The 14,398-nt window shown below is 39.9% G+C and overlaps 1 protein-coding gene across 1 annotated transcript; it reads right to left on the bottom strand.

Annotated features, from left to right (window-relative positions):
- Window positions 1-512: 512 nt before the first annotated feature.
- Window positions 513-14,167, bottom strand: LOC120090597. Its single transcript, XM_039048320.1, has 6 exons — window positions 14,080-14,167; window positions 1,855-1,968; window positions 1,731-1,812; window positions 1,551-1,646; window positions 1,188-1,443; window positions 513-941 (listed from the first exon to the last, which is right to left on the bottom strand). The coding sequence occupies exons 1-6, from the start codon at window positions 14,165-14,167 to the stop codon at window positions 513-515; spliced, it is 1,065 nt and encodes a 354-aa protein (XP_038904248.1).
- Between the last annotated feature and the right edge of the window lie 231 nt (window positions 14,168-14,398).

Here is a 14,398-nt window from a genome sequence, read left to right as displayed (position 1 = left end):
GAATCAATCATACATAATCCTAATATTGCAACAACTTTTACATAAAAAATGAAATCAATATATAAATTTTAATAACCAAAACAGATATACTGTATCAGATGGTAAAGAAGAAACATTGACTTTCAAATTGACCATTAGACAAGTTCAGTATCAATATCCATGATCAGTTCATCAAGTATCTTCATTTTTAGAATAGCAATGATATACACTAATTGAAAAATATCAGTGGATATCAACACAATAGTATATCAGTGTGTATAAATGAGACACTAATAGAAATCTATCAGTATCTATCACTATATATCAGTGTTTGTATAAATGGGTATGTCACATGTTTCAATCTAGAAAAGAATATAAACAAAGAAATTCAAGAATTTTATTCATATAAATATAGTGTTCCATTCACTTATAAACTCAATAATAGAACCAACCAAGGGCAAAAATAACTTTCATAAGTTCTAATATCAATCTATTTGACAATACAAGGGAAAAAATGAACTATAATGGTTACATCATTGACTAATTAGGCGAAGTTTGCAAGTCCTAGAATTGTGACCTTTAGAATGACAACGACTACATCTTAATGAACTACTTTTAGCTTCACTTTTAGATGGAATCCTTTGTTTTTTAGGTCCTCCTGCTGAACGTTTAAAAATAGGAGGTAATGCTCTAATATCATCATCTAAAACCCTCCAATTTGAATGGACTCCAATAGGTCGAACACAACCCAGATATGTCCATGACAACGTGCTTGAGTAATAATAATTAGACACATAGGAATAAATATCCATGTTAAGCAGCTCAAGAATAACAAGCGCATGAGAGCATGAAATTTCTTCAAAATCCCATACTCGACAGCTACAAGATCCCAAATTAAGCTTTACTAGGAATTGTTTATCACCATCCATTACTGAGTATTGAACGTTGTCAATAGGATGAACCTAATAAATAAAAATGGGAAAAGAAATCAACACATTACAAACATACCAAACATACCAAATATACAAATAAATAAAAAGTTGTAGAAATCTATCAATGTTAGGGTGATAGAATTCTATAATGGTCTATCAATGATAGACAATGATAGACTTCTATCATAGTCTATTAGTTATAGACAGTGATACAAATCTATCACTACCTATCACACTGAATACCATTCTCCTATCAATTTTATAAAGAACACTTACCATGAAACTTCTTGATTGTTCATGTTGGCTGCATAATATATTCTCTGCCCAAGGAGTCAAAATTGTTGTCATTGAAAAACTAGCTTTCCTTCGATCATGAAACCAGTTTTTCAGTAAACCTCTAATTGCGTCGAGTAAACTTGCAACCGGTAAGTTCCTATTCTCTTTCAAAACAGAATTTACACACTCTGAAGGGTTTGTTGTCATCATTTCATACCTTATTCTTTGAGAATATGTACGTGACCACTTCTCAAATCTACATTAATAAGATAACTTCAAATATTTGGAGAAATTGACTCCATAGATCTCATATTAAACTCGAAGTCATCAACAATATAAGATTTAGAACAACTAAAGTAAAACTGGTCAATAAAAGGATCCTTGAACAACTTCTTCAAATTTCGCAGAATGTGTTGAATGCACACATAGTATTCAACATTGTTAAACACACTTAAGACACTATTTGGAATGCTCAAATGTCGATCAAAGACAATGACTAAATGTTCTCTATCCTCTAAACTAGTTTATATATGTTCAAAAAACCATTCCCATGATACATCATTCTCAAAATCAACAATAGAAAACTCAAGGGGGAAAATATTATCATTACCATTTAGTGTGGAAGCTGATAATAGAGTATCACAAAACTTAGACTTCAAAAACGTACCGTCAACGGATATGATAGGTTTACAGTACCTCCATCCCTCAATAGATGCACCAATTGCCATGAAACATAATTTAACATGTCCATTTTTATCAATCTTTAAAGCAGTGTACATTCCTGAAAAAATAAATGAAAACAATTATATTAGTCACAATGGTAACAAATCAATCATTGTCTATCATTGGTAGATAGACAGTGATAGATGGCTATCACAGTCAATGAGTGATAGACAATGATGCACAACTATCATTGATAAACAGTGATAGATGACTATCACAGTCCATCTACAATCCACAGTGATATAAAATTTATAAGAAGAATACTTCATTTGAAATAATACTTGGATTCATTTCTTTCAGCCTTTCAAAAAACTGTGGAATCAAGCTGTATGATTCAGCTGCATCACAATTTAATGATCTTAATATATGTTCTTTTGCCCTCCAAGCTTTTTGATAACTAATATTAACACCAAGCTTAGTACGAGCCTTATGAACAATATCTCTAGGAAGGGAGTGATCAGTAGAGATAAACCTAAAATCCTCTTTCAAGTAGTCCCCAATTACAGATGAAGAAGTTTCCCTATGACAGTTTTGATTGTATTCATCGAACAATTATGGTCGAAAATATACTTTCTAAGCATCCACAACTCACTTTTCTTGTACCAAGATGCTCGAACATATCATTGACAGCCTTCTTGCAAACATTTCAACTCAAGCGACTTTGAATTTGGCCGTGTAGTCCTGAATTGAAAATTCTTATTCACTGCTATTACATAAAAACACTTACACAATATTTCTTTACTTCCAAATACATCTTTTTCCTTCAAATAACCATTAAAACCAATATTTCGTATGACTTGATCATTTGAAGAACTAGAAGAAGAACCTAAACGTAGCAATCTATCACCACCTCCACCACTAATACCATTGCAAGATCCTTCTACAGAATGATGACTAACATAAGCTACTAAAGGATGCCTGATGCGTTGTTTTATGAGGTGAAGTTATGGAATGAGATGCGGTGATGGAAATGCGTTGAGCAACAAGTATTCTCAGTGGAATCCAAGTATAAATTCCACTGAGTTTCTTGGTAAGTCCAGGGTTGAACTTAGGGACTTGGGAAAATGGTATGCGGTGGTAATTTTCAAGAAGACTTTGTGGTAACCAAAAATTCAAATAGTTGTTTTGGGTTGTTGTTTGCGGAATAAAATAAACAAATGTGACGGAGTTACAAAAAGAGTTGATAATACGAAAGATGCGATGAATGTGCGGTGAACGGGTTGAGAAGGGGTTCGGCTAACACTTCCTAGGATGCGTTCATGTTATGCGATCATGCAACACACATACAATAGCAAATCATCTCTCGACGTAGATGCTACGGCTTCTAATACTAGAACGCATGCGATATATGTGATGAGTCTATAGGACCTACACATAAGCCTTTATTCTTATTTATGCGATGACAAAATGACACACACACATAAGGCGACCACATAATATCATACCTATCTCTAGGGTGCATGCAATGCAGGTTGGCAAACAGAGCTTATCTCTAAGTCCCTATCTTTTACTTATGCAGATCTAATCTTGCTCTCTTGAGTCTAGATTCTAATCTAGCTCTCTCGAGTCTTTAGGTTCTTTCTTTAGACTCTCTCTCGAGTAGCTCTAAAGGGGTGCTAGGCACAACATAAAACAAGATAATCGCATGCAATGAAGATCTTAGGTCATGTTAGCTTAGTTCTTCTCAACCCATTCGATAAATTTAGCTACTCATGCGTGCTTTCAAGAGAGTGAACATATGTAGATAAAGAAATTCCATTGTATAGACATAGAGTTGAAATACAAAATAACAATGCAAGATGAGAATAAAGAGCCTGGTAGCAATCTCTTGCTTCCCAAGGCTTTTACACTGTCTTTTCTACTCTGTTCAAAAGACAGTCTCGCTCTCGCGAGAGTCGGCCCGCTCTCTACTTTTCCATGCCTCCGGGTTCTCTCTCGATTTACCCTGAGCGATCTTCCGGCATCTCTTCCCTTCTCTTGCTCCACCTTAAAATAAAAGAAAAACTAAGAACAAGGCTATTCTATCTAAGGAAAATTCTCTAAGTGTTCAAACTCCTTTTCTGAAAGTTGCCTTCGGTATTTATAGAGCTTCGGGTGAAAAGGCGTCTTCTCTCTTATGATTGCACTGATGGGATGACTTTAATTCTCTGTCTGATGCACCAAATATTTGTCACCGAAAAGCTGAGTGTACTTGTTATCGTTAGCAGCTTGTCAACTTAATTCGGACTCGACCATCATCAGCTTTTTGTACCATTGTGATTAATTATGCTTTTCACTCAGATACGCCCACCAAGTTGCGCCAGCTCTTGATGCTTGGTTTTATGAAGTGGAAATGTGGGTGCTATGCTTGATGAAATTGCATTGTGCACTCAAGTTTCCCCAGCGGAATCCAAGTGTAAATTCCTCTGAGTTTCTTAGTAAGTCTAGGGTCGAACACAGGGACTTGTGAAAACAGATTGCGTTGGTAATTTTTATGAAAGCCTTACGGTAACCAAATAAATAAATTGTTGGTGTATTGTTGATTGTGTTAATGAAGAAAATAAACAAAATGCGACAGATTTGAGGAAAGGCAGTTGTGTGATAAATGCAATGAGTATGCGATGAACGGGTTAAGAAGATCTTTAGCTAGCGTTACTTGGGAATGCGTCAGACTATACGATCATGCTACCACCATGCACAGCAAGTCATTTTCCAATGCAAGTGTGATGCTCCTAAGTCTAGGACATATGTGTTGAATGCAAAAGTGTCCATAGAGCTTATCCCTAAGTCTCTACTCTTGTCCTATGCGATGATGCCAAATGCATAAAAGCAAGGTGACCGCATACAATCATATCCTATCTCTAGGATGCATGTGATGCGTTGATAACAAATAGTGTTCATTCCTAAGCTCCTATCTCTTAATTATGCATTCTAATCTGACTCTCCCGAGCCTAGATTCTAACCTGACCTTTCCAAGTCTAGATCCTGTCCTTAGACTACCCTCTCGAGTATCTCTAATGGACGAATGAAGCATACATAATACAAGATAATCGCATAGCATGAAGATTCCCTAGTTGTGCTAGCTAAATGCTTCTCAACCCATTTAACTAATTTAGCTACTCATGCGTAAATAACAGAGAGTGAACAGATATAGAGAAATAGATTCCATTTCAGTAAATGAGTGGAGTACAAAATGACAATGGAAGTTAAAGGAAGAGAGCCTGGTAGCAATTCCTTGCTGGCCGAGGTTTTTACACTATAATCTCTATTCGGTTCTAAAGATGTTTCCGCTTCTGTAGCTGTCGGTCCTCTCTCTGTCCTTGAAGCTTCCGACGCTCTCCCAAGCTTACCAGAACGATCTATCGGCACAACCCTCTCCCTCACGTCCGCCTTAAAATAAAATAAAAGTATGACACAGACGTGCGTATGAACTTCGAACTTAAAGAATGGTGAACCCCTTCTCTGAAGGCTGCCTCTGGTATTTATAGACATCCAAGGTGAACGGCGGCTTCTCTCTCATGATTGTACAGATGGGACGACTTTCTTTTTGCGCTAAAGCTGCTCCCATCACATACCCGCTTGCGTTTCGCACATGATTTAAAGGAGTGTTAATCCTGGCGGCAAATCACTACGGGTGTCGTAATGCAGCACATCTTTCAAAACTCTGAATGGCGTTTGAGTGCAGTTGGTTGTCAAACTCAATTTTTCTAATCAGCCTTAGGACACACACTCCATGGTTGTGCTATTTTTTAAAAAGTCTTTGACAAATAGTCTGTAGAATCCAGTGTGCCCGCAAGAGATTCGTATAGGCCTTCATGGCTAGTTGAAGGTAGAAGCTTTTTCATTGCTTCGATCTTTGCTTTGTCACCTACAATCATCCAGGAGAACGCTTATGTCCCACATATGCCCTCCCTTTACCATGAATGAAATTTTTGCCGCGAGTTGGCACAGAATTCTCTTCTTCGCATCTTTTCAGTATCTTCTCCAAATTGGCTAGACAGACTTCATACAGTATTCTCATAAAACAGAGAAGTCATCGCACAAAATATTTCCACTGAGTCCTCAAGATAATGCCTGAAAAGATGCGCCATCATGCACCTTTCGGAATGCTGTGTGGCGCATTACAGAGGCAACAGCATGCGGCGAAACGAAAATGGTCCCATATGGGCAGGTGAATGTGGTCTTGTCTTGATCTTCTGGAGCCTATGCATAATTTGGTTGTAATCTGGCATAACATCTAGGAAAGCGTAAAAATCATTTCCTAGCTAGATGGCTCCTAGCATCTTGGTCGATGAATGGTAGGGGAATGAAATCTTTTCTTTGTGAACCAATTCAGCTTGGCAGTAGTCCTGCAATATGCGCATCCGTCGATGGTCCGTTGCGATTTAATATCGTCTGTGTTCATTCGGGACTACCATCAATGCCGCCCTTCTTCGGCAACATCACTGCATGGGGCTGACCAGTTGCTATTGCTATAGGATATATATGTCGCATCTAAGTCCATTTGATAATCTCCTTCTATGACCGACATTCCTTATCGCAGGGTTGAATCTGCATTGATGTTCAATTGTTGCTTTGGTGGGTCAATCTTCAAGACGAATGCAGTGCATGCAGTAACGCAGGGCTAATTCCTCTAATGTTCAGCGAGGTCCAGCCAATTGCCTTTCGCACATTGCTTCCTTAGAATGCTCATCTAACAATCACATTTTCTGGTCTTGCGTTGAGTGAAAAGAAAATGAAATGGCAGCTTTTTCATTCTGGGCCCCAAAAATGGGTACTTTTAAATGGGTGGTGGCTCCACTAAGGAAGGTGCGTTGTTTATTTTTCATTGAATCCCTTGTTTTTTTTGTGGCTCTACTTTTTCTTTGCGATCACTAATTTTCTTGTTTGTCTATTATTTATTAATCGTATTACAGGCAAAGAAGGATGCGTTGGCATCCTCTCTTCCATTTTCTCTTTCATCAAATTTTTCTTCTTCAATCGTTCTGGTCAATCATCCAGAGTCATGCAGGTCTTCTTCATAGCCGAAATTCATGCACGAAAAACTTTTCTTTCTTCATGTTAAACTTGAGATTCTGTTGTTTGATACTCCAAAGTGGTTTCCCCTTTATGCACATCAATTTTGAGCACGATCCGTTGATTAGAAAAGGTGCCCAGAATGAATGGGCAATTTTGTAGGCTCGTAATCTAAAATGGTGCAGTCAGCTGGCAGGATAAATTTTGTCAATGGTTTTTATCAGCACATCCTTCACCCTTCCTCTGGATGCACCAGAGATTGTCGGCAGTTGGAAGAGTCACTGTTGTGGGCCAATTGCCCTAACATCCAATTGTCTAAAGGATTGACAGAGGCATCAAACTTTATCTGGCTCCCAGGTCACACAGGGCTTTTCCCGATGTATCAGTCTCCTATGGAGCATAAATGGTAAAGCTCCCAGGATCGTCATGTTTTGGTGGAATTAATTGATTTGGACTTTGGCGTTAACGCCACCTACAAACGAGTGGGCGGCGTGGGAAAATTTTTAAGCTCCTCGTCTTCTTGTTCCATGATCCTTACAGAGACTTGGCGTGGGCAGGCAATTTTTCCTCATTCACTTTCACTGAAAGGATTATTACGATTGTAATTGCTTTAACATAGATAAGAAGCATTGGTATGTACCTTTCGTTCTTTTTCTTCTTAGTCTCCCTGCGAGAAAGGGGGTAACTGTGAACTTTCACCGATTCCCCGTTTCAGTTGGCTTTGAAGGTCGACACGCAAAGCTCCAGTTCTATCTGCTTATTTTTTCTCTTTCTTCTTCTTATGTCACCGATCTTATAGAAATCAGTTTCGTAATGGAAGTCGTTTCGATAGCTCACTTCTTTTTCTCCTCCACAAAGTCTTCCAACTGCACAATGTTTAAAACCTAACATTGCTTCTTACTGATCCCCTCGGGTTGCCTGGAATGTTCAGTTGAACTTGGCAGAGCCCTTGTGGTCTACTCTTCAGCTTCACTCGCAATTTGGCCCATCTGTAATTAAGATTACGGATGGATGTAGCCTGACTTGAAGCACAATTTGTTTTCTCTATGTATTTGCTTCAATAAGCTCTCAAAGAGGTAGGATTGCAGTGTTGTTGTGAGGCTATTGCTTGATTGCTCGGTTGACCATTGTTGCGAGATAAAAATCCTGGTGGCAGCTACTTTCTGCGCCACAGGTTGAAATTTTTGTTGTCCGATTCTTCCAAGCAAAATTGTGGTGGTTTCTCCACCGGGTTTGGTAGGTATTCGAAAAGGGATTATTTTTTTTACAAAGTATACGATTGTGGATTTTGCGGGCAATCTTCCATCGCATGCCACATCACCGCAAGTTCGCACACACTTGTGGTGTTTTGACTGATTGCGTTGATTTTCCAGTTGCGTTGTTGGGCTGCTGATCGAATTCCCTTGGAATTCAAATTCATCAATTGCGGTATCTAGTTCTTGTCAGTGAAGCATAGACATTATTTGCATGCAGTGTTCTTTTGAGTCTCAATTCTCTGGTCACTCGTCCTCTCCATATCTTCATGGTTCTTAGAGATCCGCGATCCAAGATATTCTTCGCTTGTCATATGTTTTATCAAGTAGACCACAGTGGTTGCCCGTCTTAGCAGCGGTCTGTGAAGCGGGATTCAACATGATCAGAAAATCTCATTTAAAGGTAAGTCTGGTAACCCACTTATGGGACAGTCCCTGGACCAACTGCTTAACCTTGCCCAAGGCATTGCTGAGCCCGATTTCGTCCATGTCTTGTTCAAAAATTTATGACTAAGTTTCCTTCGCTCTGGCGTGATCTTGGTAGGTGGAAAATCTTCTTCATAAATTTCTTCACTACCCTGTCCAAGAAGGATCTCTCCCGGTCGAGAGAATATACCCTTTCCTAGCCTGATCAGAGAGACAGATGGGAAAACGTTTAGTCGCACTCTTTGGTAGAGATGTTCGAAACATCCAAAAGTATTCGCAGCATTTCAATAAGCTTCGGAGGTGCGCGCGGTGCGGTTACCTCGCCCACGCTTCCTTGCGAATTGACCTGCAGTCTAGGATCATCTGGAACATCACAGCTTACATTTCGAATTCGGATTCCGTTCGAGGGCAGGCCTCATGAATTCATAGAGAGAGAAATCATAGACAGTTTGGTGAATGCTATAGTCCTATGGCCCTATTGTGATCGTTTGCCAACAGAATTGGATTCTCCATGAATTGTTATCATTTGGTGGCTCCATTTTAGGCTGGTCTATCCATTTCTTCCTTATTCTGATTGTGGTTGTTTTGGGGTCTCTCAATCTCTTATAAATGTTCCTCTCAATCTCTGGGTCATAATTCCGCCAGAGATTGAGAGTCTACCAAAGAAATCAGAAAAAATACTTAGCAAACTATTTTGCCGAAGTCCCGCAACAGCCGCCAAACAACAACTACGGGTGTGCCTTTCACAACTTAACTCTTATCAACATGGGTTTCCCATTGCATTGACAGTGGAGTTGTTATTCTCAAATTTTTTTTTTTTTCAGAAAATAGCAAGGTCGAAAATAAATACCTCACCCCCAAATTTAAATGTAGCAATGTCCTCATTGCCACAAGATTGAAATGAGTTAAACGATGTTCTTATAATGCGTTGTAAAGAGAGTTTGAAAGGAAGCTAGCAAACCCCTATCTTCTAGAAATATTTCATGAGGTGACTATCTTAAGACTAAGTTGACTCTGGTATATACAAAAAGAAATAGAAGCATGTTTTTCATCATTGAAATCATAGTTCGCAAAGAAACAGCATGCGGTAACCTACTAAAGTTATCTATGTCAAATGATTGCGGTAATCAAAGAGGATGCGGGGATAAGACTTTTATAACTAAAATGCAATGTGATAGCGCAAAATTTGAAATAAAGATAAGGAAGAATACATCCCCAAATTTGCGTTATCGCCCGCATTGTGTATTGACGCATCCATCTTTGCGGTGATCTCTCTTCTTTGGATTGTGGTGATAGAGTGAGATAATTTACTGCTTCAAGTAACTTCTCCACAATCCTATGCCTTAATCGTTGTAAACAAACAAAGAGAGGGTCAAATGATTTAAAACAAAACAACAAGTTTTTTTTTTAAAAAGGTAAAAATGAGTAAGTTTCAGATAGCTAAATAATAGTAAAAGTGATGAAGGAATAAGAGTTCAAGAATCAAGTAAGGGGTAGTCTGGGTTTCTCAGTTTCATGGAGGCTTTTTCTGGATGGAAATCACCTCCGCAATATGCCTTAACTCACTGTCCATTAACCTTAAATGTGTGGCTTCCATCCTCAGTGATCAACTCTACCGCACCATGTGGGAATATTTCTTTAATAATGAAGGGTCCGGACCAGCGTGATTTTAATTTTCCCGGGAAGAGCCGCAGATGTGAGTTGAAGAGTAAGACCTTCTGGCCGACTTGGAGGTTCTTACCGCATATGCGTTTGTCATGCCAGCACTTAGTGTGCTCTTTATAAATCTTCGCATTCTCATATGCGTTGATTCTCCATTCTTCTAGCTCGACCAATTGCATTTTTCGCGCTTTTCCTGCTCTCTTCGAATCAAAATTTAGCTTCTTTACCGCCCACAGTGCCTTATATTCTAACTCCAAAGGCAAATGACACGCTTTTCCAAATACCAACGCATATGGGGACATACCTATTGGTGTTTTAAATGCAGTCTGGTATGCCCACAATGCATCATCAAGCTTTGTTGCCCAATCTGTTCATGAAGGCCTTACTACCTTCTCAAGTATCAACTTAATTTCTCGATTGGACACTTCCACCTAACCATTCGTTTGCGGATGGTATGCGGTGGCCACTTTGTGGAGAATGTTGTATTTGCGTAGCAGTTCCTTGATATTGCGGTTGACCACTTTGTGGAGAATGTTGTATTTGCGTAGTAGCTCCTTGATATTGCGGTTGACAAAGTGGGATCCTTCATCACTTATGATGGCATGGGGAGTGCCAAAACGAGTGAAAATATATTTCTTCAGGAACTGGGAGACTACCGCCGCATCACTTGCAGCGCATGCTATTGCCTCTACCCACTTGGAGACATAATCGATGGCTAATAAAATATAATGTTTACCATTCGAAGTGGGGAATGGTCCCATGAAATCAATCCCCCATACGTCAAATAATTCAAGCTCCAAGATAGTGTTCATTGGCATTGCATGCTTCCATGAAATGTTACCTATGCGTTGGCACCAATCACACTTCATTGCATAGTCAGCCGCATCCTTGAATAATGTAGGCCAAAAGAATCCACTCTGCAAAACTTTGGTTGCGGTGCGCTGCCCTCCAAAGTGCCCACCATATGGGGAGTCGTGGCACTGCGATAATATGCGTTGTTGAGCAACATTTGGTATGCATAATCGAAAGATCTGGTCTGCACCTCTTTTATACAGATTTGGCTCATCCCAATAATAGTGTCTACATTCATGCTTGAGCTTCTTTTGTTGGTGGTAGGTGTAATCTTTAGGAAATTGCTCGCAAACCAAATAATTGACTATGTTCGCATACTAGGGAAATTCTTCTATATGGAATAGCTGCTCATCTGGGAATACGGAACTCACCTCAGACTCGTTGCGATCAACCTCATAATTTTCCAGTCTAGACAAGTGATCCGCAACTTGATTCTCTATCCCCTTCCGGTCAATTATTTCTATATCAAATTCTTGAAGGAGGAGAACTCATCTGATCAACCTCGGCTTTTCGTCCTTCTTTGTCATTAAGTATTTGATTGCCGAGTGATCAGTGTGGATGAGTACCTTTGTTCCCAACAGATATGCTCGAAATTTTTCCAACGCAAAAATTACAGCCAAGAGTTCTTTCTCTGTGGTGGTATAATTTTTCTGAGCAGGGTTTAATGTTTTACTCGCATATGTGATGGGATGCAAGATTGTTTTTCTCTTTTGCGCTAAAGCTGCTCCCATCACATACCCGCTTGCGTCGCACATGATTTCAAAAGGAAGTGTCTAATCTGGCGCAATCAATACGGGTGTCGTAATCAGCACATCTTTCAAAACTCTGAATGCGTTGAGGCAGTTGTTGTCAAACTCAAATTTTCTATCAGCCTCTAACAACACACTCCATGGTTGTGCTATTTTAAAAAAGTCTTTGACAAATCGTCTGTAGAATCCAGTGTGCCCCAAGAAGATTCGTATAGCCTTCATGCTAGTTGAAGGTAGAAGCTTTTCAATTGCTTCGATCTTTGCTTTGTCCACCTACAACTCATCCCAGGAGACCTTATGTCCCAACACTATGCCCTCCTTTACCATGAAATGACATTTTTCCGAGTTGAGCACCAGATTCGTCTCTTCGCATCTTTTCAGTATCTTCTCCAAATTGGCTAGACAGACTTCATAAGTATTCTCATAAACAGAGAAGTCATCCACAAATATTTCCACTGAGTCCTCAAGATAATCTGAAAAGATGGCCATCATGCACCTTTGGAATGTGTGTGGCGCATTACAGAGGCCAAACAGCATGCGGCGAAAAGAAAATGTCCCATATGGGCAGGTGAATGTGGTCTTGTCTTGATCTTCTGGAGCTATCATAATTTGGTTGTATCTGGCATAACCATCTAGGAAGCAGTAAAAATCATTTCCAGCTAGATGGTCTAGCATCTGGTCGATGAATGGTAGAGGGAAATGATCTTTCTTTGTGACCACATTCAGCTTGCAGTAGTCCATGCATATGCGCCATCCAGTGATGGTCCGTTGCGATATTAATTCGTTGTGTTCATTCGGGACTACCATCATGCCGCCCTTCTTCGGCACACACTGCATGGGGCTGACCCACGTGCTATATGCTATAGGATATATAATGCTCGCATCTAGCCATTTGATAATCTCCTTCTTGACGACCTCCTTCATCGCAGGGTTGAATCTGCATTGATGTTCAATTGTTGCTTTGTGGTCATCTTCAAGACGAATGCAGTGCATGCAGTACGCAGGGCTAATTCCTCTAATGTCAGCGAGCGTCCAGCCAATTGCTCGCACATGCTTCCTTAGAATGCTCATCAACACATTCTTCTGGTCTTCGTTGAGTGCAAAAGAAATGATAACTGGCAGCTTTTCATTCTGCCCCAAAAATGCGTACTTTAAATGGGTTGGTGGCTCCACTAAGGAAGGTTGCGTTGTTTTTCATTGATCTGTTTTTGTGGCTCTACTTCTTTCTTTGCGATCATCTATTCTTCCTTGTTTGTTATTATTATGATCGTATTACAGGCAACAACGGATGCGTTGGCATCCTCTTCTTCATTTTCTTCATCAAACTTTTCTTCTTCAATCGAATTCTGGTCATCATCAGAGTCATGCAGGTCTTCTTCATCCGAAAACTTCATGGCACGAAAACTTTTCTTCTTCATGTTAAACTTGAGATTCTGTCTGTTGATACTCAAAGTGGTTTCCCCTTTATGCACATCAATTTGAGCACGATCCGTTGATAGAAAAGGTCGCCCCAGAATGATGGGCACATCTTTGTAGGCCTCGTAATCTAAAATGATGAAGTCAGCTGGCAGGATAAATTTGTCAATGGTTATCAGCACATCCTTCACCCTTCCCTCTGGATGCACCAGAGATTGTCGGCAGTTGGAAGAGTCACTGTTGTGGGCCAATTGCCCTAACATCCAATTGTCTAAAGGATTGACAGAGGCATCAAACTTTATCTGGCTCCCAGGTCACACAGGGCTTTTCCCGATGTATCAGTCTCCTATGGAGCATAAATGGTAAAGCTCCCAGGATCGCTCATCTTTGGTGGAATTATTGATTTGGAACTTTGCGTTAACGCCACCGTGGAAAATTTTTCAGCTCCTCTCTTCTTAGTTACCATATCCTTCAGAGACTTGGCGTGGGCAGGCATTTCCTCAATCACTTCACTGAAAGGATTATTAACATGTAATTGCTTTAACATAGATAAGAAGCATTGGTACTGTACCTCTTCGTTCTTTTTCTTCCTTAGTCTCTGCGAGAAAGGGGGTAACTGAACTTTCACGATTCCCGTTTCAGTTGGCTTTGAGGTCGACGCAACCTCCAGTTCTACTGCTTATTTTTCTCTTTCTTCTTCTTATGTCACCGCAATCTTAGAATCAGTCGTAATGGAAGTCGTTCGACTAAGCTCCTTCTTTTCTCCCTCCACAATCTTCCAACTGCACAATGTTACAACCTAACATTGCTTCTTACCTGATCCCCTCGGGTTGCCTGGAAGTTCAGTTGAACTTGGCAGAGCCCCTTGTGGTCTACTCTTCAGCTCACTCGCAATTTGGCCCATCTGTAATTCAAGATTACGGATGGATGTAGCCTGACTTTGAAGCACAATTTCGTTTTTCTCTATGTATTGCTTCAATAAGCTCTCCAAAGAGGAGGATTGCGGTGGTTGTTGTGAGCTACTTGCTTGATTGCTCGGTTGACCATTGTTGCGAGAGAAAAATCCTGGTGGCCCTACTTTCTGCGCCACAGGTTGGAAATTTTGTTGTCGATTCTTCCAAGCAAAATTGTGGTG

Source organism: Benincasa hispida, chromosome 11 (genome assembly GCF_009727055.1).
Source record: "Benincasa hispida cultivar B227 chromosome 11, ASM972705v1, whole genome shotgun sequence".
In the NCBI taxonomy this organism is placed as follows: domain Eukaryota; kingdom Viridiplantae; phylum Streptophyta; class Magnoliopsida; order Cucurbitales; family Cucurbitaceae; genus Benincasa; species Benincasa hispida.
Note: the sequence above shows the minus strand (reverse complement) of the source record. Positions and strands in the feature narration are given on the sequence as shown.